This window comes from Micromys minutus (assembly GCF_963924665.1).
Source record: "Micromys minutus genome assembly, chromosome: 4".
NCBI lineage: Eukaryota > Metazoa > Chordata > Mammalia > Rodentia > Muridae > Micromys > Micromys minutus.
In genome coordinates, this window is record NC_137973.1 from 49976607 (window position 1) to 50004008 (window position 27402).

At 41.4% G+C, this 27402-nt stretch overlaps 1 protein-coding gene across 1 annotated transcript in view; it reads right to left on the minus strand.

Moving 5' to 3' along the window:
* PALMD (palmdelphin) overlaps nt 1-27086 on the minus strand; it is a 47288-nt gene extending 20202 nt beyond the window's left edge. Inside the window, exons 1-3 of the mRNA XM_080915368.1 lie at nt 26613-27086; nt 11803-11883; nt 7458-7582 (exon numbers count right to left, since the gene is read on the minus strand). Coding sequence (XP_080771494.1) covers nt 7458-7582; nt 11803-11883; nt 26613-26657 — 251 coding nt within the window. The 5' untranslated portion in view covers nt 26658-27086. The remainder of the gene's footprint in view (nt 1-7457; nt 7583-11802; nt 11884-26612) is intronic.
* Between the last annotated feature and the right edge of the window lie 316 nt (nt 27087-27402).

Consider the following 27402-nt stretch of genomic DNA (forward strand, 5'->3'; position numbering starts at 1 on the left):
TACACAGAGCCTGTGTGTGTGTGTGTGTGTGTGTGTGTGTGTGTGTGTGTGTGCATTTGGTGGAATGAGCAGCCTTTCTTTCTTTTTTGTTTTTGTTTTTGAGATTTGGGTTTTACTGAGCTTATTTGGTTGAGTTAAAACCAAGGATCCTAAATTAAAATTAATCAGTCTATCTGAGAAATTAAAAACAACAGCAGATGAGCTATTACAAATCTGGTAAAGCAATTAGTCAAAAATGGAGAGTGAAAAACATGTTTGGAATGATCTTGACTCATGTAACTGCCTCAGAATAACTTCTTAAGTGTTCCTAGGCAACAGAACATTAGTTAAAGAGACAAGTGGTGGGTTTCTCCCCCTCTTTTTCTTTTCCTCCCTCTTAGGTTGTCACAGAGAACAGCTTGACTATGTCCCTGCCTGCTATATGGTCTGAGATAGACTTATTTGGATCACAATAGGAAGGCAGAAACATCCAAAATGGGCTATTTACACCCAAATCTCTTGCTTATTCAATGAGGAGCTAGTTCCTTGAAGGTACGTGTTAGATAAATAAGATCATTAAGCAACATAGACAAACTGAACTTTATATTTTGACATCAATAGATTGGGTTCCCTCTTGTCACTGAATCTTGCCCTTCTGTCTTCTGAGCTAACCAAGGGTTAATCTGTTATATTGAACAGAATGTATTGTCTCATATTCTTTCTCCCGTTGCGAAGAGCTTTTTTGAATCCTGTGGGATGTGGCTTTATCTGTTGTCACAGCCCACTTCTTGGCTTTTCTTACGATGTCAAGTCACACAGAAATACAAGACTCCACATGTACCTTTGCCCGAACTCCAGTCTATACAGAGAGCAGTTTCTAACTATTTGGGCACCAACAAAAGCTTATTAACAGAAGGCAAAAGGTCAGAAGGGTCCTTGGGAATATAAAAAAAAATTTTCTTAGAGAACATTTAATCATAAGTAGCTTAGCTTATCCTCCTCGAAGGGAATGCGGTACATTTGCCTCATTCTCCTTGGCAGTTAACCTTTTATATTTTATGCTTATGACATTTCTGTCAGGCACTCTGCATGTGCCAATTAAAGTCAGAGGTCTTTGGACACGATTCAAGAAGTAAAGAGAGTCTGGAGAGGAGCTTGATTGAAGGCAATTTCTGTGATGGAGAACTATAGGGCAGGTGCAGGAAAGAACCCAGGAGAATAATGACAATTTTCTGGGAACACAACTCCTTTGCAGACATGTGTGTGTGTGTGTGTGTGTGTGTGTTCCTGGATTTCATGTTAAGTGTGGGGTGTAGGTCAGCAGTGAAGTGTCAAAATAGGGTGTCTATACCAGCCCATATGTCTGTGCTCATGACTGTTTGGACCAAGAGGTCAGAACATCCATGTCAAAGATCACAAAGTAAACCGTTCAGAGGTCCCACAATGAGCAGGGATCCTTTAAGGAAACTGAAACTCTGAGCAAAGTAGGTTAGAGGCCGTGGTAAGCAGTGTTCTCCTGGGAACACAGCCTCCTCAGGCATTAATCAGGGAACCAGGGAAATACTTTCTCAGTAGTACGTTCCTGGGCTAGGATTGTGATTGAGGGACAGGAACCATGGAAACCCACTTAGTTTGTGCAATGTTGTCCCCTTCCCCCTTGGAAGAAAGAACACAAGGATGAGTAAAAGCCATGGCTCCACTTCAAGGTTGTGTGTGAGTTAGGGAACCCTTGAGCCGAGCCCTTTCAGATATGTCAAATGCTCAGGTGAGTGTTAAGGTTAGAAATTTGATTTAGATCAAAACCTAAGCTGTTAACGTTTTAGGTATGCAGTGGTGAGGCGATGTGTTGGCCCTGATCAATGTTAATTTTTCTACTTGTTAATTACCTCACAGGTGGTTGTGAGATTTAATGACATATATACAAAGTGCTCAGTATAGTGCTTGGTGCATAGTAAGTGTCGTAGAGAAACTGAATTCTATTAGCACTTTAGACTTTAAGCTATAGGGAATATTCACCAGTTACTCCCAAATGGAAAGAATCTTAGCTTGGTGGTACTTCCTTATACAAAGAAAACCTTTTTGTACTCCAAGAAGTGAGAGAATGTGGTCAAATAATAGGCCCACCTGGATAAAGTGGTAGACAATATTCTAATTTTCCTGAAATTTTCTTACTTAAAAAATTTTTTTTTGAGATAGGGTCTAATGTTGCCCAGACTGGCCTCCAAAACTTGACTGGCTTTAAACTGTACTCCTTTGCCAAGTGCTGGGATTATAGGTGAGCAGCGCTGTACTCAGCCTTATGTAGACCTTTTTTTTTTTTTTAAAAAAAAATATATATTATTTCTCTGTGCCTTTTTCTGTCTCTGTCTCTGTCTTTCTTTGTCTTTCTGTCTCTCTGTCTCTGTATGTGTGTTTGTGCACACTTGGGTGTGCATGTGCATGTGTGTTTATGAATGCCAGAGGTTGATGTTAAGATGTCTTACCTAGATGCTTCTCTGTTTTTTTGGAAAAATGGTCTCTGAAACTGGAGTTGTTGATTTGCTAGACTCGAAGGCCAGCAAGGGCCTCTTCCCCATTGACTTGTGTCAGCCCATGTTGCCAGGGTTACAGGTATGGGCTGCCATGCCTGGCTTATTACGTGGATGCTGGGAATCTTAACTCAGTTCATCACATTGCTGTGATGGATAGATAATCTTGGTTGTCACCTTGACATACTTGGGAAGGGGGACACTCAGTTGGGGGAATTTCTTCATCAGACTGATTTGTGGGGAATTTTTATTTCCTGGTCATTGATGAAAAGTATACTTGGGCTGTGTAAGAACAGTAGCTGAGCAAGGTTACCATGTCCCTCCATAGACTGTGTCAGTCCCTGCCTCTAGTTTTCTGCCCTTGTTCCCCCTGCAATAAACCGTAACCTCTAAGCCAAATAAATCCTTTGCTACTTCAAGATATATATATATATATATATATATATATATATATATATATATATATATATATATATATCTCAATATTTACATCGATCACCTACTCTATGTAAGGGAAATCAATGTATTCCCAAGAGTCCTGTGGTGGCTCCAATTGTCCCAACATGCAAGGAAACTGAGGCTGAGAGAGGTGGAAGGAGACTAGCTAAGCTCAAATTCTGTGGGTGGCAGAAGAGATTTAGAAGCCAAAGGCAAGCTGTCACCATGAACATAGAAGGAACGGGTGCTCTAAAGGCAGGGTCTGGCCTGTTGCGAACTCTGAGGCAATGGCGTCATTTCTATTTTAATGTCCCCATTTAACTCTTATCCTTTTGGTGAGGGGCCTGGCAGAGCAGCAAATGTCACTCCCAAGCAGCCACCTAAGTGAGAAATCCCAGGCAGCACTTGGATTCTTTCTCTGCTCAGGGAAAGAGGCCTGGCTGCTTAGTTTGCCCGCTTCTATTGATTGTGGAGGGATAGTAGGAGCCTCCTGATTTCATTGGTCACAAAGGCTCCTCAAGCACTGTGATAGTCACGTGGGTGGAAGACTGAATTGAAAAACATGCAGCTGAATATTTAGCAGCTTTAGAAAGAGGAATAAACTCTCCTGCAGACAGGTGAACCTGCTTGGCAACAGCTTTATAATAGAGGGCATTTGTGGGGCTGCTCAAACACAGACAAGGCTATGCACCCTCGTATTTTGTTTCAGAACAGTGTGTTCTTGCACCTTAAAAAAAAGATAAACATGCCTCTAAAGGCCAACAAAGACGTAGATTCTTTACTAATTCTTTGCTAATACACCTCTTTAGGATAGTTTCTTTGCAACAAACTGTTTATTATCTCTATACTAGCCCATAATCAGCTGTATCATTGCTTCCAAACTCTTTTACTGAAAGCTCTCTTTTTCTTTTCTAGCTGCAGAACTCCGACTTTAGAGAGCTGATCCTGTCCCTCATGGGTCCGTCGCCAGGCATAAGGTCCCTTACTTTCTTTGAACCCATTTTCTCATCTGACATGACGTTGTTTTTAGGATTGCTGTGACTATTAAAATAACTCATGTTTAGGCAAATACTCCATAAACTGTATAAAGTCATTTTTAAAGAACTATTAATGTTATTATTTATATCTGTGGACTAAATAAGTCTGGGGCACATAACAGCATCGTGGAAGTCCAAAATTAAGTTATAGCGAGATGCTAGCAGCTGGGTACACAAGTGACAACCTGCTAAAGAGAATAGAAGTGCGTTGGGCAGGTTTGGGAGAAAGAACAGAGGGTCAGACATGGCTAACGACTTCCTATGAGAGATAATACCTTTCTGTGAGGTCTGAGTCCCTAAAGGTCGCTGGTGACATTTTGTAGGCACTGAGAGAACTAGACAAGGGAATACCTGTCCGTCTGCTTTTCCTTTGATCACCGCAAAAAGTGATGGATGTCTTTCTCTAAAGGTTATTAAAACCAAATGGGGATGGTATAATCCTCTGTACCCCATTAAACATCTTCCCCATCTTTAAAGTTCTTGGTCCGACAGGGGCCTTATCTAGACAGCCATATCAGGGCAGCTAGAAGCTATGTGCTTCTTGGAGCATTCAGACGAGGCTAAAAGGCAATCAGAGAATCCTAGCAAATACTCTGGGATTACGCAGGATTGCTGCCTTGACCTGTCCCTGGAGGCTGACTGGACATAGCCACTTCACCTATCATCAGGGACAAGGGGCACTGGAGGTGTTCGATATGTTGGAAAGGCTGGGAAAGGGTTCTGAAGGGAAGCAAGGAGGTGTCAGCACGGCTGAGAAGCTTTACAGGGATTAGCCTGGGAGTCATTAGAGATAAGGCTTCTTTCTGGGTTGGGGAATCAGAATCATGAGCTTACTCTGGCTAGACTCTAGGTACAAGGCTTGACTGGAGTGTTCAACTGTGGAGGCAGTTGGTCCTGGCCATTTCTCGGTTTTTAAGAAAATGTTTTTTATCTACTGTTTAGAAGCACACTGAGCAAACAACCAGGGTTGGGGGGTAATGAAGCCAAAAATCTCAATTACATTATCTTTTAGTAGTTGTTCATTTAAAACCTTCTTAGTGAGGTTGCTCAGCTGACAGTCTAACTTATGAAACGTAAGATGCATGTAAATGCACAAGTGCAGCGAAAGTCATCTGGCATACGAAGGCTTTTCTCCTGAATTGTTCATTTTAGGACTAGTAAGATCTGGTGAGCATGGAGACAGTGTGGTCCTAGCAGGCCTGCTGAAGACTCAGACACCACACTCCCCGCCAGACCTGTCCCACAGGCTTCTTCTTAGTAAGGCCCTGGAAGTTCCCTATATTTTAAAGAGGTGTGGACTTTAAATTACTGTCGCGATTAAGTCACAAGAAATTTCATCTTCGGGTATCAGGGAAAGAGCTTAGTGGTTAAATGCTTGTTGTACAAACATGAAGACATGAGTTCAGGTTCCCCAGCATCTATTTAAAAGCTGAGCATGATGGTTCACACTTGGGAGTCAGGAAGCTTGCTGGTAAGCAGTCTGACTGGTGCTGCAAGATCTAAGTTCTGTGTGACATCCTGTCTTGAAAAAAGTAGGGATGGACAAACTATCTTCTGATTGGAATTATGGCCTGTTCCACAGGGGAAACCTTATGCCTGGTATTGAAAATCTGATAAAAAAAATCTCAGGCCTCATAATTGAATCAACTACTAGTATTCTTTTAAAATTGGTACAGTATTGAGTTTCCTTCAAAATGTATGTCTCTCTACCTATAGACCAGTGCAGACCTCAGGCTATATTAGAAAAAAAATCTCTGTGTAGAACAGATAGCGATTAATGCAGACACCCAGAACTGGTCAAAGTGCAGACAATACGTGTCCATGGAACACCAAGTCACAAACAGCACATCTATATCACATCCCCTTCGTCAGACCCAGGGACCATCAGGGAAGTGGGTGTGCTAGATAGTCTATGTCAACTTGATACAAGCAAAATTCATCTGAGGGGAGCAAACCTCAATTAAGAAAATATGTCCATAAGATCAAGTGGTTGGCAAGCCTATAGGGCACTTTCTTAATTAATGATTAATGGGGAGGTCCCAGTCCATGTGGGTGGTGCCATCTAAGGCTGGTAGTCTTAGGTTTTATAAGAGAGCAGGGCAAGCAAGCCATGGGGAGCAAGCTAGTAAGTAGCACCTTTCCATGGCCTCTTCATCCTTTCCTGCCTCCAGGTTTCTGCCCTGTTTGAGTTCCTGTCCTGACTTCTTATAACAACATATTGGCAGTGTAAGCCTTTCCTCTGCCGATTAAACCCTTTCCTCCCCAAGTTGTTTTGGTTGTGGTGTTTCATCACAGCAATATAAACATTGACCAAGACAGAGGGGATGGAAGGATTTTCAGAGTCAAAGGTGTGGAAGGATTCATGTTAGACAGTGTCTTCTGGACACAACAGGATTATGAGCACACAGCAGCTGTGATTGCCTGTGGGGAGCTGAGGAAACCCAAAGAGAATGTATAAAGGGAAGATGGAGACCTGAGAGCATGGGTACAGTTGACACAGCCATGTCAAGGACCTATGGGAAACTGGTAAAGCCTTCATCATACAGGTCAGGCTTGGAATAGAAGAACCTTCCTCCATGATGGAGTGTTCACAAATGACTAATCAGTGTGTGCAAAAACCAGCACTTGCAGCTTTCTCTTCCTGAGACTACTTGCCTACAGATGCCTCCTACTGAGACTAGTCAACTTCTCCCTCTCTGCATCCATAACAGATGTGCTAAGGTTCCAGGCTATTGCACAGTAGGTGTAGCTCCTTCAGAACACACATGGCCCACCTGACCCCAGGCACTGTGCATGTGTCTCTGTCCCTTCTTCATTCCCTCACCACCCCCAGTCAGGTTCCAAGCACCAAGACATGTTGGACACAGAAACTGATTCACAAGATCTACACAAAATCAAGACAGTCAACATTCTAGCACAGGGTGGGAAAGGGTTCATGAGCCCACACTTTTAACTGGGAGCTGTGGGTGATTGATGGTTTCTGTGAGAAGGAGAACTAGGTTTCTATAAATGTGTAGCTTCTGGTAAGCTGACCATGCTTCAATAAAGGTCTATGGCTTACTAAACAACAACAACAACAATTGAAGTTCTAGGAGTAGGGAGAAAAAGGTTTATCTGGAAGGACTTAGGGGTGATTATGAAAAGAATTTGTATGAAATTCTCAAAAAATTAATAGCAATATTAAAATTTTAAAAATAAGGGGAGAAGCAACCAAGGAAGACATGCCAACATTCACATTTGTCTTCCTCATGTGTGAGCATACCTGAACACATATATAAACACACACACACACATACATGCACCCATTCAAACACACATACATCCTTCCCTTACTTCTTTCCCCTATGACATCATTTTTTTTGTGGTATTACTAACAATCCCATCATATATTTGAACTTCCCAGTTCTTTTCCTGATCACCAGCTCTCTTTTAGGGAAGGAGATTGATTTGAGAAATACCCCAGTGAGGGCATTACCTGAGGATGCTCTGCTCTAGAATCTGGGTCTGGTGCTGGTCTTGTTGATTTTGCTTCTTCATTTCTTCGTGTTCTTTTCCACTTCCCATTCCATCCAGGAGCCATTTTTCCCTCAAGGCTTTTTTCTAATGTCAGGGAATATAAATATATGTTCTTATATTCGCCAGTAATTCCCCCAATTTTGTAATGCTTGCAAGTCTGATGCTTGGCAACAGAGGACATATTAACGGAGATTAGTTTTTCCCACTGACTTGGCTCAATAAATCTGGCATTTCCCCTTCTTTGTAAACTTCTTGGCCCTTCTCTTATTTAAAACTAAAACAAATCAATACTATAATAATTACAAATAACTATTACAATCATGTAAAGATCATGTCAAAACAAGGTGGTCTGAAGCTTATAGATAGATGCTCTTGACCATGGGTTAGAGACCACCGGATGAAGAAAAAGCCCTCCATCATTTTGTTTTATTGATCCTTTCAGACTTTTTCAGTCATGCCATCTAAGTAACACATACCACAAAGAGTCTTTTCTCAGGTAATCTAGACCTTTGTAATAGTGGCTGTTTACAAAACTGTGGATAATAGTAACATAGGCTTGTGTTTGCCTGGGGTGTGCATGCTTGCTCACGTGGTCTGTAGTTGTACAAGTTTCTGTGCATATACCTGTGCCCATGACTACACATGCACATAGACGCTGGTAGATGTGGAGGTCAGAGATCACTGCCAGTGTTTTCCTTTCTAACTCTCCACCTTGGTATTTTTAAAATTACGTTTTACTTATTTATTTTGTGTACAGGGTTGGTGCATCTGCCTGAGTCCCGATGTGGAGGTCAGAAGACAACTTGCATTTTCTCCCTCAACTCTATGGGTCCCAAGATGGAATGTAGGTCACCAGGCTTGGCAGTAAGCAGCTTTACCAGTAAGTCATCTTGCTGGCTCTCTGTCTTACTTTTGAGACAGGATTTGGCCAGACTGGTTGACAGCCAACCCCTGTCTTCACTTTCTCAGAGCTGGGGTTACAGGTGCCCACTGGTATGCTTGGGTTTTTAATATGTGTGCTGGAGATTGCCACTTAGGTCCCCGTGCTTCTCTGGCAAGCCCTTTGCCAAGTGAGTCATCTTCTCTGCCCTTAAATCCTATTTACATGCAAATCCACCCTAATGAATCATCATAAGTTCTAGCCCTTATGAATCATCATAAGACCATACCACTGGCTTGCCTGTTGATCTAAGAAATACTCGGATGGCACAGTATGATGACACTAGGCTGGATGAGCCACACAGTAATCTTGTGACACCACTAGGTTAACTACTTCACAACAATGAAGTTCAGAATCAAGAGCTGTATGGGCTGATGATGTTGCTCACTGGTAGGCTGTTTGCCTAGTGCGTCTGAGGGCCTGGGTCTAGTCACCATCACCACTAAGGCAGATAATGAAACCAAAATCTCTAGTAATTAAATGAAACCACAAGAGAGACAGTGACATGCAAGCCATGCTTGTCAGGTTTTACAGAAAGTTTTCCCGAAGTGTGAAGTGTTACTACATTGCACTCAGCAATTACAGCAGACTTGGGGTAAATTAGTTTTTCTTACTATGAGGTGGATGGAATTATAGTAAAGAAAAGAAATCCTATGACTTTTTTATGTTTTTATGTTTTTACTGATGGATCTTATTATAGGCAAGGAGGTTCACAGCACACATATCTCAGAGTTAATAGGTTGGGATGTTAATAAATGGACACGGGAAGTGTTTGGGAGGGAAGAGGAAGGGGGAGGGGAAGGGGGAGAGGGAGAGAAACAAATAATTCTGTATCAGTCTCAAACATTGTTTGACAACTGACTGACTTCATTCAAATTGCTAATTTTTGTTTTTATTTTATTGATTTTTCTTGGGGGTATATGTTGTATTTCTCCCCCCCCCCTCTCTCTCTGTGTGTGTGTGTGTGTGTGTGCGTGTGTTCATGTTGTAAGGAGGAGAAGCTTGCAAACTTCTGTGCCTATGCTATTTAACATGAGCCACTGTGGAGTAATGAGCTTGCAATCAGGGAAGCAGTGACGAGTCATAGGAGCTGGAACAACTGGGTGAAAAAGATCATAGATAGGCTGGTAACTATGACACCAATAGAACTTTCATAACTTGACGAAATAGCATAAAATTGATTTTTAACATACTTTTGCACATTCTTGAGCCTGGTTTTTGGAATTGGGCCTGGTTTCTGTTGGACTAGTCAACGGTTTCTGCAAACCTGGAAGAATGTTGAAATATCTGCCCTTTGCCCTTATTCCCTCTGCAGTCAATGCCCCCTGTATAATGTTGACCACGGGACAAATGTCATTATGAGTCATATGTTAGTTATTTTAAAGACACAGAGCGAGCTTTGTTATAGTTTTGTGGTCTTGTATAGTACCTTGAAAGTAAGAGGTACCTCATCAATGTCTGCTCACTGAAAGACCCTATAAACAAGGTGCGTCTGTAAATTCTGCTTATCATCTGAGGCTCTACTTAAACACTACCTCTTTATGAAAACCTTATTTGATGACCTCGGTTTACACAATTAATGTTCATAGTCTAAATAAAAACAGAACTGTTTAACTTGTCTTCTTAAATTTAATCTTAATTTCTTGAATTAGGAAATGCTATTTCCTTCTCCACCTCATTTCTTAAGACCTTTTGGGTTCTTAAAGAAAAGTGGAGAACATCTTGGGTCAGAAAAAAAAAAAAAAAAAAAGAAAACCTCTTCCCTTAGGTACAGGCAGGCTCTGGGACAGAGTGTGCAGCGGGCAAGGGCAAGTGTTTAGCCTCTCACTCGTATGGCACAGTATAGAACGTGCACCACAGTGAACAGCAGTCCAAAGCCTGGTACAATGTTCCTTAGAAGACACACCTTCCTTGGTTCCAGAAAGCACATTAATAGGAAAGATTATGTATTCTTGTTGAGACTGTTTTTGGCACGTACTGTCAGAAAGGCCACCTCAGAAATGGGTCTTTGAATGGGTCAATCTTTTCCTGTGTGAAACTTTCTTCCTCAAACAAGCTGAGGGAATATTTACACTCATCCTGTTACTGTGTGTGAGCTTGCCAGTTACATGGCCTTCTATGCTGCAAGGGTAGTAGTAGTCCTTGAGTTCCAGAGATGTATTTTGGCTTATTCTGAAGTAGGAAACTCTTTAATGCAAGATCCAAATTGTGTATGTGTGTGTTTGGGAGGGAAGAGGAAGGGGGAGGGGAAGGAGAGAGGGAGAGAAACAAATAATTCTGTATCAGTTTCAAACATTGTCCGACAATTGACTGACTTCATTTGAATTGCTAATTTCTGTTTTTATTTTATTGATTTTTCTTGGGGGTAGATGTTGTATTTTTTGAGAGTCTACTACTCAGCATAAACTCAGTGTGACACTTTGTAAGGCTAGCAAGTTAATTGTTACTTTCAACTACTTATTAAACAGCAGAAATGTCTCTTTGACGGGAGCACAGGAGTCACCAGAATCCAGAGGACCAAGGCTAACCAGAATCCTGAATGATATGTCATTTCTGAGGCTGATACTTTTTCCATTAAAACAAAAGTGGATTTAGATGAATCTGGCAAGTTTAAGCGTGTGGGTCTTATGACTGTGTGGCATTGTTCATTGAGGGAATTTGTTCGATCTATTGATAGCAACCCTGCCAGATAAGAACAGTTTCCTGCTTGGGCCTATTCACAAGGAGCTCCTGTTTGTCCTTTACTTGGATCCTCTGGCTAAAACTACGTAATAAAATGTTGAAAGCCGACATGCTTTAATTACAAAATGACCACACCCTGTGGAAGATGTAAAGTCTGAGTTTTCAAATGGAGATTTATTTATGGTTATGATCTCACGTTCTGTCAAAACAAAATAAAATAGAAACCCAACCATATGCAAACAGCATTGGACTCGTTGCAGGGAGCTTTGGAACACAAGTATCCTTGACCGGGTGAGACACTGTCTGCTCTGCAGCCCCTAGGGAAGGGTTGGCCTTTCATTGATTCTAAAAGGAACTTCCTAGCTGGATCCGGTCCCCAGGGATGTTAAACAAGACTGCAACAGGGCCAAATTCTCAAGTTTACTGAGGAAGGTTTGGGAACTTTTCACTAACTCACAGAAGCAACAAGACTGTGTTTCCAACTTTCCCCAGGTTTGCTGAAAGGTATTACTCACACTTGCAAATTTCAGTAGCTTCCTGGCTTCTTCTCTGGTGATTAGAAAGGTGATTAACCTGACCTGGGAATTCTTCCTCTCCTGAAGTATCTTTACTGTGGTGGGTTTGTGAGCAGTGGCAGGCTCTTTAAACACCAAACCACTGAAAGAAGACGGATGTTAGTTACCTTTAGATGTTGGTGTTTCAGTTTTTCTTCCTCTATTTTCAGACGCTTCTGTGAGATTTCTTCCTGTATTTTTCTTTTATCCTAAAATGAAAGAAAAGTCCAAGCATAATTTATTTTAAAAATGTAGACAGGTATGTGATCTGGAGGCCATTATTGCCCGAAGGGCTAGGCAGCCATACATTTTGGCTTTGGTAAGAAGTCACCCTGGAAACGTGTGCTTTTTGACAAAGGAGCAAGAAGTTGGGGGCAATGGTGGTGGGGGAAAGTGACAAAAGAGATTCATCTTAAGGAAATATCACAGAAATGTGTTTTAGTGGGAGTTTCGCCATCTTTCTTTCTCTTTGCGACGTTTCTCCCCTCCTCATTAGGCGGGTACAATAGAGTAGGGAGAGAAGAAATGAAAGAAGGTGAGTTTGAGGAGGGAGTTTTGAAACAGGGCCAGTGGAGACATCTCCTGGCACAGGCTGAAGACATTGCTGGGTGAAAGACCTACACAGGTAGAAAACAGAATAGCAAGAGTAAGAAAGCTAGAGTGTTGGGCAGCTTCCTCGTTGTGTAAGAGGCAGACAATGAAGAAAGAGAGCTTAGGTAATGCTCTTCTCCATTAGCTGAGGTGACAAAGAATAATTTATGGCAAGATATATTTTTCATCAAATTTGAACACAGTACCTCAGTGAACGAACTGTGAGGCCAATCGATTGAACAACCTTACAACCTCTACCTCAACAAATGTGCAGAACAGTAGTGCTTACAGGCTCTATTCACTAAAAAAGAGCACACACACACTAAACAGGCTGGCTGGGGTTGGTTCTGACGCTTCTTTTATCTGCTTCATGTCATTAGATAAAGTCCCATGGTGCCGCAATGACTGTCTGCAAAACGGGGAAATACCCACCTTATAAGATGTGAACACCAGACAAACTAGGAGCTGTGGAAGTTCTCAGTGCTCACAAGGTGTCTGCTTAGGAATACTAAATAAATAACTCCATAACTTAGCATTCAACTGGTTCATGCTTGACTTTCATGGATCCCAAATGCTGTAATCAATATATTTGATTAGCCAAGTTAAAAGGAAATGAAAATCTTTATTTTCTCATTATAAAACAAAACAAAACAAAAAACCCCCGAGGTGATATCATTCTCCATCTTATTTATAAGGGTCTGTCTTAAATCTGCTTTCAAAATTCAAAATTCTCAGTGCATAAAATTTTGTTGTCAACAAAGGCATCTGAAAAAAAAAAAAAAAAAAAAAAAACTGAGGCCAAGTCAGGAGCGAACGCAGATGGAAGATTATGAGACTATTTGGCAGCGTTATTGAAACAAATGCACAGCTTCCTGATGTGAGCCCTTTGAAGTTTAAAAACTCTTCATTTTTGATGTGGAACTTCAGGTACATTTGTTGAAGAAAAACATCCCGTTCTTCCGCAGCTGCTGCACTGGGTTTTCCTTTGTGTGCAGGAAGAATACGGTATTTCATCAACATTGCTTTTAGAAATTTTTATAAACAGTAGTTTTTAGGAAAAATAGCTAGGCAGCAAACAAACTTGGGCCTTTAGAATCACTTTTAAAAATTTTAAGTTTTTGTTTTTTGGGGGGGAGGGAGGGGAGGTATGTAGTCCAGCCATTGGTCACAGTACTCTGTAAAAACTCTGCGAGCCAATTCTCTATTGTCAGTGAGCAAGTATTAGTATTTTGTTTGGGCCAGACATTTTAGCTCCCCATAGGGACTAATAAGTTATAACAACAAAGACATATCATAATAATCACTTTTTACCAAAGGGGAAATGGATGTTTGAGGGAGAGTAACTATTCAAATTCTTATAACTACCAAGTGATGGAGTCAGGATTTGAACCCAGACAACTTTGGCTCTCTTAAAGGGACCACTGTAGTGTTTCTTGTAGGAAATTCCTTGATCCAAGTCGTATTGTCTCCGTTCTATGTATTCTGAAGCCTTGAGAATCTATGTATTAAGGGAGCCTCATGACAGGGCATCAGGAGGGGGACCCATTATTAGTTTAGTTCCTTAGGGGTGACACTCCTCACTCTTCTCACAGACAGGACATGTGCTTCAGTGACTGTGGAAGTCAGGGATGTCTTCCTACTCTCCAAAGCTGCCAGGTTCTGCTGATTTTCTGTAGGGCTTAGTAATCCAGGAGTGGACACTGGGGGTAAAGGCAGAACCTCTAAATGTTTTGGGAACATGTGGATTATGCAAGTGTTACTTGGGAATACTAGTGCTTTGTTCCTTGGAGGTAATGTGATGCCTCTCTCCTATCAGGTGAGAAGCATGATCCTATTTTAAGACAGAAATGTTTTTTTTTTTTTTTTTTCAAAATTTATTTTACTTATATAAGTGCACTGTAGCTGTCTTCAGACACACCAGAAGAGGGCATCAGATCCCATTAAAGATGGTTGTGAGCCACCATGTGGTTGCTGGGAATTGAACTCAGGTTAAGAGCAGTCAGTGCTCTTAACCACTGAGCCATCTCTCCAGCTCCGATTTTTTCTTATAAGGTGTCAATGAGCAGTAGATTATTATTCCTTTACTAAGTTTGATAGTAATATATAAGCATTATTGAAAAATACTCTGGGAACAATTTGGTTTTAACGTTGCCAAATATGCTGTGAGTCAACTTTAAATTTTATACAGATCATTCTAGCTACCTAGAATGTACTGAAAGTTACCTGCTTGTTAGACCCTCTCCAACTAAACATGGAGGAAAAATTGAGGTGTCCAGTGCTACCTGCTTCCCCAAATTTTCCTAGTATAAGATGTGGCATTTATTGTTTTGACTATTCCTCATGGCTTTTCTTGTTGATTACATTATCAGTGTACTATTAGACTTTTTGATCAGTTAGACTTTTGTCCTATGAGTGACTGCCTGGAGTTTTGGCTACTTTACTTAGCTCATTTCAGCAGCCGAGAGCCACAAATTTTAACTCTGTGAAAGACCACCTCTTACTTTGAAAGTTAATCTATTCACTTTGTGCAACTGAAAGTCATGATGTTTGTGTAGTAGACAAAGATATTAACCCAATCTTGAATTTCAAAAGAGTAAGCATAATACTTGAGGATATATTGTAAAGATGCTATTGATTAATTATTAATCAGTAATATTCATATGTAATTGATTCTTTCAGGCAGGATTTATATTATTATATCATTATTAATTTATCCAGTATTTAGATACGTATGCACAAATGTAATATTCATATCAGTAGGCATTTTGCAGTGTTTCAAAACTATTGAGGAGCTGGCTGGATGGTTCACTGCATAAATGTATTTGGTATGCAAGCTTGGTGGATTAAGTCTGATCTCTGGAAATCACATCTAAAGAAACAAATAGGCTGACTGGGCATAATGGTGCCCTCCTTTAATCCCAGTACGGGATGCTGAGGCAGACAGATCTCTGCGGGTTTGAGATTAGTCTGGTCTACACAGTGAGTTCCAGGACAGCCAGGGTTTCACAGACAAATACCTCCCCACCCTACCCATCCCTAAGAAAGTTGCCAGGCGAGGTGTATATATGGCACCCATCTCTTTAATTCCAGCACTTGGGATTCAGAGGCAGGAGGATTGAAGTGAGTTTGAGCACAGCGTGGTCAGAATGAGCCTCTCTGTCTGTCTGTCTGTCTGTCTGTCTGTCTGTCTGTCTGTCTCTCTCTCTCTCTCTCTCTCTCTCTCTCTCTCTCGGTATATATATATATATATACCCTGTCTTAAAAATAAAAGCCAGATGTGACAGCACTCATTCTGTAATTCCATGCCTTTTATGGTGAGATGGGAGACAGAGACAGGATAGACCCTTGCTTTAACAAGGTAGAAGTAGGAGACTGACTCCTGAAAATTGTCTTGTGATCTCTACATGTGCATGGTGGCATGCATGTGGCTGGTTTCACACAAACACTACACACACACACACACACACACACACACACATACACACACACAAACACACACACATACACATTATACTAGGTAACTAATTCAAAAGTGGAGACCTTTTCTAAGACTCTTACATTCTCATGAAAAAGAAAGATAGTTTCTATAAGAAACTGCAGTTTGAAAAACATAGTGACAGTCACTGCTTAGGCAAAAGGAAGGTCCTATGAAGTTGAAAAGAGACTTGGAAGAGCTTTTAGCTTCTAACTGACGTGATTAGGAGAGGTTCTGGGCCAGCCAAGGTGGCGGCTGGGGACCAGAGAATGGGGAGACAGGGCACTCAAGTCAAACGTTCAGTGTGAGCCAGAGTCTGAAATGGGAACACAGGACATCATTTGGAACAGCAAATATAAAATCTAAATCTTTATATACAAAGCAGCATGTGATAAGCTAAGCTTAAATGAAAAGAACAGAACAGATTGCTACTGGAGACTCAAGGGCCTGGAACTTATTTATGTTTGAGATCACAAGCCATGAAGACTTTTCAGGGGAAAAAGAACAGTTCAACTTCTATTTTTACAAGTCGAACACAGCCTCATTGTTTCATGGGGGAGAAGTTCAGGGAAACCTGGCTAGACTATTGCCACAAGGCTGTGAACTCTTGGACTGAAGAGGCAGAATGAATGGATTCTGAGACATATGGGGAAGGGGGAGGCAAAGATCACACGGGACACAGCATTGAGGTGCAGAGCAGGGTAGATCCATTCACAGAAATGGGATTTTCAGGAGGATAGAGGACTTCGGGATTCCTATCAAGTGGGAGGCTCCCCTGGGGCTACATGGAGAAGCTCAGTGTTAGATGCTTGGGATGAAGATGAAGGGATATGAAAAGAAGACTCTGAGCTAGAGATGGAGGGGAAGCTTTGTGAGACAGATCAGAGTATGTCATAGACACTTTCCTATGAGAGAATGGAAGTGCTCTAGCAGGACAGAGCAAGCCAACATGATGCCAACCGTCTGGTCTTTTACCCTTCTTCCCAATTCCCTCTCCCTAATCCAAGCCACCAAGGTCTACTCCCCCCCCTTTTAGCCACATCCCCCCTCCTGAGGTGAACCACTAAGATCTTGCTATCAAAGTATTGAAGTTGAGCAATCAGCAATCAAAAGCCTCTTTTTTGCTACCCTAATTTACATGCCCAATTAAAATTAAATCTCATTCTAACAGGGGGTTTCCTCTTTCTCCTTTATAAACTGCCATTTGCCTATAGGTCACATCTGTCTCCTCTCTGTCCAGAGGTAGTCCTTTGTCCTTCCGGGTGAATGACCTGTTCCACTTGCCCTTGTCCCATTTCTTTCCTCTCCCTTGTCTCATATCCCTTGACCTTTGTCCCTCTGGGGCAAATAAATCTTTGTGCTGGGGACTTGGTGTGTTCTGTACCGATGCCTATCCTTTCGAAAAGGAAGTCTGAGGAAAATCCTCTACAAAGCTCAGGAAATTTTAGATTCAGTCAGATGCTATTTATAATGAAACTTGATGAATTGGACCACATGACTTAAAGAAGCACTTGGAAGATAAACAGATTACAAGGAGCAAGAAGTCATAACAATAACTTTGCTGTGGCAATGCAAGCTGTACGAGATTTATTGCTCACATGGTCCAAATACTTTGTTTGAAAAGTAAGAGTTTATCTTAGGTGGTATACCAAGGCAACTTGCATAATAAGCATTTTTTTTTTTTTAAATAAGTAAGAAGAGCTCATGAATTTCCCGGCCTGGGCTCCATTCACTTCTCAGCATTTGTCTCCATGAAGGAAGGGAAAAGCCTGGGTGATAACACTAAGGTGAATTTAGGTGAAAGTAAAGAAAGAGAGAGGCATCCTGTTGATTGTACAAATCCTACTTAAACGAAAGAGCATGTTAGTGGTGCCTTCCTGAAGAAACCGGAAGGGAATCTGAAAAAACCGGAAGGGAATCTGAAGAAACCGGAAGGGAATCTGAAGAAACCGGAAGGGAATCTGAAGAAACCGGAAGGGAATCTGGTTAGTCGATCTCCTAGAAGCGGAGTAGCCTGTGATCTCATGACCCATTTGTTGTTATTTTCACTCTCAGGATCAGAAGAAGAACAGTAGAAGTTGCTTATTTGAATATAAAATCCACCAATGAGCTGAGGTGGCGGAAGATGAGTTAAGTAACCACAGCCTTGAGGGTACTAGGCAGCTGCAAACACTTGTTTCTTAAGGACAGATTATGACTCAGTGAAGACGTTTGCTGAATTTTAGTGAAAGTAAACTTAAAGAAAGCTCGGGAAAACTTATCTAAAAGATTCTCCAGGTGGACGGAGGATAGCACAGTGGCAGAGAGCACTTGGCCAGCCTGCAGGGTCCTGATTCCAGCACTGGAAAAGAGTTCTTGAAAAAGGAACAAACACGCCGATAGGGAAGGCAGATCACAAAACCTGGGTAACATGTAAATGAAAATACCTAACACAATAAAAAAACCGTGTCAGCAGTGAAGAGAAAAAAGCTGCGGATCAAACAGAACAAGCCCATTTAAGTAGTTTACTATCTAACTGGGGCCTTTCCCAGTGACCTCCCAGAACCGCAAGTAAAAATAGAATGGTAGTGACCATGTTTAATAGTATAAGTACTGCAAAAATTCAGATACAGGCAGATTCATGCAGGCGGGACTACAGAACAACTGGTGTGTGTGTGTGTGTGTGTGTGTGTGGTTTTTATCCCGAGGTAGTAATGACATATAGGGAGGATATATACTTCGGAACATGTATTAAGATGACAGATGAAATGAGACTGTTCCACTCATATTTTGGTTTTATGTTTATCATTTTAAGGAGAGATCTTGATCCTAGAAAGAGCAGAACATGAATACATAAGGAGAAATTGATGCTTGAGAGGAGCGACCCTGGCTTCAGCCTCTGGTGGTCTTCATTTCGGAGGGAAGAAAAACTCATAACATGACTAGAAAGAGGATGCAGTCTTGGGTGAAGTGAAAGATATCAAAAGACACAAAATGAAAAGTGTCCCAATTTTGGAAGAGGTATAAAGGTGAATTAAGAGTACTGAGAGCGTATTGACTGTCCCCTGGCAACAATGGAGCATGAGACTTATTTAAACATGGGATGTTGTGTTTAGATAGGAATATCTAGGAGGCAGGATTTGATCCTGTAAAGTAAAGACTTAGGGTGAGGATGTAGCTTAGTTAATGTTACTGTTTACCTAGTATGTGAATTCAATTACTCCCTGTGTGGTTTAATTATTTCAAGATCCAGAGATAATGAGGATTATGGCAGTCCAAAAAAAAAAAAAAAAAAAAAAGTATTTGTGTCAGGAACCACTTAATGCCATAAACACATAAACACATTCATTTAATTAGTTTTCCTCAGATCTCTATGAGGTTGGGACGATGATTACTTATATAATGTATATGAAAAGCCTCAGGAACCAAGGCACCTAGATCATAGAAATGTAGTATTTCGTGGTCTCCCTATGGCCTCAAACAAAGTCTGGTGTGGATATGAAATGTTTCCCATGGGTTCCTGGTGTGATTGCTCAGTAACCTCAGCTGCTGGTGCTGATGTGGGAGTTGGTGGGAGCTTCAGAAGATGAGACTAGCTAGAGCAATGGTCTGGACCCTCTTCTGCTTCGGCCCTTTAGCATGGTTTCTCACATTGTGGTGACTTCCTCCTGCCATAAAATTATTTTCGTTACTACTTCATAATTGTAATTTTGCTACTGCTATGCATCATAATGTAAATATCTGTGTTTTCCAATGGTCTATGGTGACCCCTGTGAAAAGGTTATTTGACCTTCCAGGGGTTGCAACCCACAGGTCTCCACTCCTGGAAGAGGAGGCAGGCCACTGGGGGTGGTGCCTGTGAAGGCTCTGCTTGGGTTCGCAGTCCTTTCCTCTCAGTTCTTCAGCCCTCAGGATTCTCTGTCTAAGCGCATGGAGCCAAGCACCAGAGGACTACATGCCTCAACCTTGGAGCTGTGATAGATCTTCCTTCTCTTAGTTGGCTTCTCGGATAGTTTTATCACAGCAATAAAAAAGAATTCAAACATGCTGTTTTGAAAGTTTGTGTGGAAATATTAACAGAAAGGAATATTAATTTGAAACTGACGTGTGTGTGTGTGTGTGTGTGTGTGTGTGTGTGTGTGTGTGTGTGTTGTACACACGTGCGCATGCGCATATGAAGGCCAGAGGTCCTTGAGAATCAGATTCCATCTGCCTTGATTTTTAAGACAAGATATCTCATTGGCTTAGAGATGACTTGTCAGTGAGCCTCCAGGATCTGCCTGTTTCTACTTCCCCGGGGTTACAAGCAAACCCTCCCATGACAGGGAGGGTTTAAAACGAACTACTCAACACTTAATCAGCTAGCATCTCCCAACTGATTTTTTTTTTTTTTTTTAAGAAGCAGAGCTCTGAAAGAAGACCGATGAAAAACTGAAACTAAATTCAACAAACATATAAGTGAAACTATCCAGATATCTTTCTGTATCAAGTTTTCAAGGAGAGTGGACTAGCATTTTATTATTAAAAAATTGTTTCCAGGAAACTTGAAAGATCATAAAGTAAAACTGTGTGGCCTCGGTGGCTGAAGCCAAGGTGGATGGACAGAAGGAATAAACCTAGTGAGTTGTTCTGATAGGGAAGATCGTCCATAGCCACTCCACACCGGAAGTGCTGAGTATGCTGCAACTGCGCATGGATAAAGAGGGGAAGAGTCTGCAGAAGGAAACCACTGATTTTCCAGTCCTATGATGGTGCCTTCACATAGTTAAGGTTTACCCTTTACTGTAAGAATAACATAGGTTGATTTTTATTTTATTGTTATTTATGTTTTCTTTTGTATCTTTAAAAAACCACCTATGGGTGTTTTGCTTGTTTGATTGTCTGCTGACTATGTGCATAGTGTTAGCAAGGGCTAGAAGAGAGCATTGGGTCCTCTGGAAAGGGAATTCAAGATAGTTGGGAGCCACCAGATGGGTTCTGGAAATCCAACCCAAGTTCTCTGAAAGAACAGCCAGTGGTCTTAACTGCCAAGCCACCTTTCCAGCCCCCAAACCTCTTCATTCTTAGGTCAGCATGGAAGTCGGGCTTTGAGTTGTTACTACTGCCAACAGGACAAATTCAAATGCTCCACTTTCCCAAACCTTATTGTATTCTGCAAATTTAAATCTACTTTCCCAACCTTGCAGTACATCCTGACACTTTAGCACGGTGATCTTTCACCTCTCTGTCTAACCTTGTTTATTTTAATGAACAGAGACATCACAAATATTGACAGTTAACAAACACAAGTCTTTGAATTATTAAAAGGCTCTGGTAAAATTGGCTGGGTCTTTAGTAAAAAACGAAATCTCTTAGTAGGCCACATGATTAACTTGCCCTTCCACAGCTCCATTGTATTTACTATTTGTTATTATTATTATTATTATTATTATTATTATTATTATTATTATTATTATTTTGTTATTTTATATCAGCTACTGTTGAGTTAATTGTTGGAGTAGCTGAAAGATGCAAAGATGTTCTGGTGGTGGTGGTAATAGAGGTTGGAGCAGTATCCACTTTTGAGAACTGACTTTGAGTCCTTCAGACATTTGTAAAACAGTCTCCAGTGCTTCTGAGATGGCCCTAGAGTGTCACTGCCCATTTCTGCTCATGGCAGAGGAAGGTGGGAGGAGCCTATACAAATGGATGGAAAATCATTTGTCTTAGAAGATGTTGCTCAGTGCAGAACCAACCAGGGACTTTTCTTGCCCCACTCAAAACACCCATCATGAGTATGGTTTGAGACTTGAAGATGGAAAAGTAGAAATATGTTTCAATATTAGCACTGAAATATGTGACATTTGTTTAGGCTGTAGTTAAACACTCAGACTAAAGTTTGTTTTAGTCATAGCTTTCTAAAGAAACATACTTTTCTTTAGACCCTCCAGTGAGGTCCAACAAATTCTGTCAGTGGATGATCTAACAGATTAGCTTTATCATTTAGTAGCACATTGGAAAAACCTTCTTAAAAAAAAAAAATCCAGTTTCCTTAATGAGCTATCAAAATTACTGTACCTCATCCCATGACCTCCTGTATTGGTGGGTGTTATGTTTGGCAAAGAGAGATGGCCTGACACATTGTTTGAAGAAACCTCTCCTTCTCTGGAAGAAGCATGTAATCTTGGTACAGCACTGTGGAAAACTTCAGAGCTTCATTGTTTGGACATTCTGGCATAGGGTCTCCTTAAGAGAGTGCCGTGTCTTCACACTCATGACTGATTGGAACTGTCTTTGTAGCTACGTCTTAACTCAGAGGTATGCTTAACAATGGTGCTTTACACTTGGTGTTTGTAAACACCAAGTCTTCAAACATCTACACAAGGCTACACAAGTAGCCCAAACACTATTAAGAGGTATACAGTTAGTCAATAACCAGGTTGGCTTGCTCAGTGATTCACTGTTTCATCTGCATAGATAAAGTGAACAGGGTGGATATGCTGGGTCTGCAGTGCACAAACAGGAAAGGTTTCTTGGGCATGTGGCCTGTGACATCACAGTGTGCTCGGGAAAAGGTCAGCTCTGGTTCTAATGCTTTGGTGTCACTGCCTTGAAGTCTCAAATATTGGGTCGTTGCATGTTCTGTGCTGGAGTCTGCACATTTCAACAGGAAGTCCTGATTTTGGGAGATTAAATACTTTGCTGACAATTAGACAATTCCCAAATACTGACAGAAATGTAGGGTGAATTCAAGTGGCTGGGGACTATGAACTAAAGAGGTATCGAGAATTAGTATTATGTTATGATTTCAATATGCTTTATTTTTAAATTGGGAGACTTCTGGTTTATGCAAGAAATTCTTGCCTCCTAAATTCTTGTATTTACAAGTCAAGAAAATATTCACTGGGAGTGGAAGGAAATCAGGAGTGGATCCAGGGAAGTGTGAGAAAGCCTTATTATTTTGCGTCATGGGCAACTTTGGCCCACAGATCTGGCTCCGTTGCTCAGATGACCATGTCATGACGTTCTGTGGCCCCTTTCCAAAGGGAGGGAGGTCTTGGCAGGTGCTCTGGCTTCAGATTCCTACTGGGGTCTAACTTTTGACACAGCCCACCTCCTTCATGCTTGCGCCCAGGTGCTACCCTCTTTAGCAGTCCCACGCCTCTTCCACTCCACCCGCTCTCCCGATGACCCAGAGCTTTCAGTTTAAATGCTTACAACTCAATATACAATCACAAATTGAATACAAGTGTGAACAAATGAATTGACAGGCACATCTTTAACCGTCAAAGCTAAGCCTTTAAGTAAGAAACAACATACCAGCTAACATAACCCATTACCCCTCTTCTCCTAATCTGGTCTGTTCTCTGCAAATTGACGGTTCTCAAAATTCATCACATTTCCAAGAAATGGCCTGTGTTCACAAGTCTATAATTTCCAGATAGTTAAGATGTAGGAACATTTCCAGTTGAGTACTTCCATATTAAGTGTTGTATTTTCCAACATTCCAAGGGAAATGAAGATAAGTTCCCTGTGGAAGGGAGGTGGGCTGACACCTGCTACTCATCTAAAGGGGGATCTCTGTTCCCTGGGAGCCCACTCAAGATTCGAATTTTGTTCTTCGCCGTGGACTGCGTTTACTTCCAGAGAGTAGCTCTGCAGTAAACTGTGTCAGTTTGACCTGCCTTCTTCCACACCCCTCAGAGTAATGGAGAACTTGGTATCACTGTTTCCAGTAACACTAAATACCAACTTCACGTTGGGAGTGCTGGTGCCTTGAATCACAACACTTTGGAGGCAAGCAGGTGGATGTTTGTGAGTTCAAGGTCAGCCTAGTCTACATGGTGAGTGTCAAGCCACCCACGGCAACATAGCGGGTAAAAGTCTATTAAGAGTTTATTTCAACAGCCCCTTGTCTGTATAACAATCAGTTATTTGTCAAATGTACACTAACTTGAAAATAGCCTCAAGAAATGACTGAGGTTCCAAGTATAATATTTAATCAGTGTAAGTTGCCCTGTCTTCAAATTACAGCTGGGAATGGAGCTCATTGACTAACGAGTATTTTGGTCATTAATTTAGCAAATGAGGAGTTGCTATAGGGTTGTGTGTGATTGATTCTACAATGAAGGCAGAATGTGAAGCCATTAAATAAAAGAGTCAGTTTGGAGCTTCCAGACTACGGTGCTCTTCTTCAAATAATTCTTCCTAAGCTCATTCATAATTTGGCCTTCCTTGTCTTTAAATCATTGAGTAAACTTATGAATAATCTTAAAATTAAATTTACTGGTATGGGGAATGAATGGCATCGCCACAGGGTTACAATATTTTTAAAAGTAATGTTGTCACTTGGTTCAGCTAAATTATATGCAGATGAAGGTTCTTTTTTTTAATTATTTGTAGTAAAAAGAATATCTTTTTAGCCACTTGAAACCCTGTGGAATAAGCACAATATTTACAGTTTATTTCATCTTATTGCTGGGAATTAAAGAACCATGATTTAATAAAATAAACCAAATAGCTTTTTGCAGTTGCAGCATGTGTTGCTTTTGTCCTACAGCGAGGGCTCTGTGTTGCTGAATCTTGGTGTCTTAGGGAACTAACGTGTGTTGTTGTCATCAACATATACAAAAATTACTTCAGGGTAGAAGAGCAGTTAAAGGATTACCTTTGAGTTTTTGTAATTTTAATGCCCTTCAAAAATGAGATAACTCTTGAAAGCACCCTGGGTATGGTGTTTTCTTTTCCTAGGAAGATGAATAGCAGGGGTGGCTTCCTGGCCTTGCCCAGGGTGGAGAAAGCTGGCATTCCCCAGGTGTCCAGGAGAAGAGTGCTTGTGCTGTTTCCATGGGCACAGAGGAACTACTCCATTTCCCCTCTAGGTGGTGACAAATGGGACCGAGCCCTGTGAGGCGTAGGCTAATGAAATTCATTCCTATAAACGGTTGCCAGTTTTTACCCTAAAGGCTTTAGGCAAGAGTTTTACTTTCAAGTTACATTTTGTGACTGTTCTTCAAAGACTTAATTAACACTGATGGGATATGTTCGGGCTCATGAGATAATTTAAAAAAGTTTATTAATTTTAATAGTGAAAACATTGCTATATTCAAGAGCCTGCTTATCTACTCCATTCTTTGTAAGGCATCTGACCCACCGTCTATTTCTAATTTCATCTGAACCCTCAGCGAAAATTCCTTGGCTTTCTGAATGACTATATTCTGCCATCTACATGGACCACGTACTATGTCACTAAATGGTCTAAGCCACAAACCATATACAAGACCTTCAAATAAGATGCTCCCTAGTTCCATAGCATAGGCACAGAGGAAGGTGCACGTGTGTGCATCACTGAGTACACTCACTTGGTTATTCAGGAGATAAAGCTACGGGGAAAATGGAACCTAGTTCTGAACAACGCACAGGGCACAGTGAAATAACCTTTAGCCAGCAGCTGTGATGTGAAAGGGCCATGCCAAGGACAACAGAGCACAGTGGAGTTCCTGTCCCTTCTAGGAGGACAGCTGAAGCTGTGACTGGATTTAACGACAAAACAAAACAAACAAAACCCAGGCCAAGGTCTTTAGATGAAAGGAAAAACACAGTGATTAGAATTCAGAAATGAAAAAGTACTCTCTGTAGAAAGGTGTCCATTCTTATCAGTGGACTCTTGACTCCTTTTCACTGGTGAAGAAATTATTATTATTTTTATTTATCCTTTAAGGGTAGGGAAAAAAAAACGCTATATTCTCTCTCTCTCTCTCTCTCTCTCTCTCTCTCTCTCTCTCTCTCTGTGTGTGTGTGTGTGTGTGTGTGAACAAAACCTAAATTAGAATTTACTTAATTAACTATGAGCATTTGAAGAGCAAAGACTTGGAAAACCTTCTATCTACCTCAATTTAGCATCAGTTTTTCAATAAATATTTACTTCTTTTTTGACAGTTAATTTCAGTGTCAGAAAATGTGACACACAGGGGTGTGGATCTGCCAAGTTGCTGTTCCTCAAAAAGTGCTATCAAAAGTTACAGTTCATGAGGATGGATAAGAGGCCAGGGACCTCCAGGTTCTTGTCACATACAGCAGTTTGGAAGCAAAGGAGAAAGAATGGCATCATTTAAGAAAAGTGATTAATTTCTTGCTTTGATTCCTTCCCAGAACAAACATCAAATGTACTTTTCTTCCCAGAATTAGGGAAATCTTTTCCAAATCCATCTCATGCACGGCATTCCTGAATTGACATCTTATTCGGGCCGTGTCTGTAATGTACTGGAAAACCGATCCCTGAGAATTACTCTGATGCACGCCTTCACTACTTTCCTCCGGTTTAATACTTCACTTGAAAAAAAAATACCTAGCTTTGCTTTAATTCAGCTAGGCTTTTCTGGAATATACATTGATACGATGAATAAAAAAGTTTTAAATTTTCTTCTTTTTGGTCTTATTTCCCTCTCCCCCTTTTTAAAAAGAACTTTTGGGACTTATATTCATTGCTTTGAAAAGTATTCCAGTTGGGTATCTATAAAAACATCTGTCAGACAGAAGGAATTTGAAGGAAAAAAAAACAACTTTAAATATCTACAGAAGGTGAGGCGAATTTACAAACTATTTAGGGGAAAAAAAAGAAAGAAAAAGAAAAAGAAAGAAAAAACGCACACAGAAAACCAAAAGAGCAAACAACTCTTGATTGTCGTTTAAAATGCAAACACCATCTGTGAAATCCAGAATCATTTCCCTTGCTCTCAGGTTCTGGAGTCCCAGTGTCATGGAGGGTCACAAGGGTTAAGAGAAACAGAGTTCACGGAGGCTCTGGTCTGTTTCTCCAGTTTGAGGACTGGGAGGCAAAGACAGCTAGCAACAGTGCTGGTGCCGTTGGTCTAAGCAACCACCTTAATGACTTAAAACTCTATGCAGACTTACTGTGATGGCCTGGAGTCTTCCCTTCACCAGCTCAGCTTCTTCCATTCTAGAGGTCAAGACCAGGCAGACGCTGAAGGAAGTCCCAAGCTACCATAAATCAAGGTGCGTCCTTGGGGGAGACGAGCTGGAGATGACAGAAGAGGCCCGGGGGAGAAATCCGCTCCTTGCACCGGGGAGAAAGGAAGAGAATTCCGAATTGTCAGGAGCGGCTCTGAGCCGATGCGCAGATGAGGCCAGACAGACACATGTAATGAGGGTGTGCTGGGGAGGCAGACGCTGAGGCTGCTGGCACCAGTTGACTGACAAGTTTGAACGGCAGCCGCACAAGCCCTTTTCCTTCAGGGGCTGCCAGCTCTTTGTTGTACTGTGCACGGTTAGCGAGACACATTTTCTTATTAACTGTTCCTTACCCAGGTCATTATTTTCCAGGAGTGGCACAGGGAGCTGTCCTGCTGAGTGTCTGGGCAGCCCGGGTTTCCCTGTGAGCCTGTGTGTTTAAAGTTACCTCTTTAGTTTACCTCACTCTGGGGAGGGAGGGAGGGAGGGAGGGGCAGGGGCAGGGGGAGGGAGAGAGAGAGAGAGAGAGAGAGAGAGAGAGAGAGAGAGAGAGAGAGAGAGAGAGAGAGAGAGAGAGAGAGAGAGAGAAAGTGCTAAGTCACTTGTTTGTCATCTCATCGTCCCTCTGCTTGGCTTTAGGTAATAGTACAACTCTTAGAGTACAATATTTGCAGCAAACTCAGCTCCCTCTCAAAGCCCCAGAGCAGCCTCCTGCCACCTTGGAATCTTACTT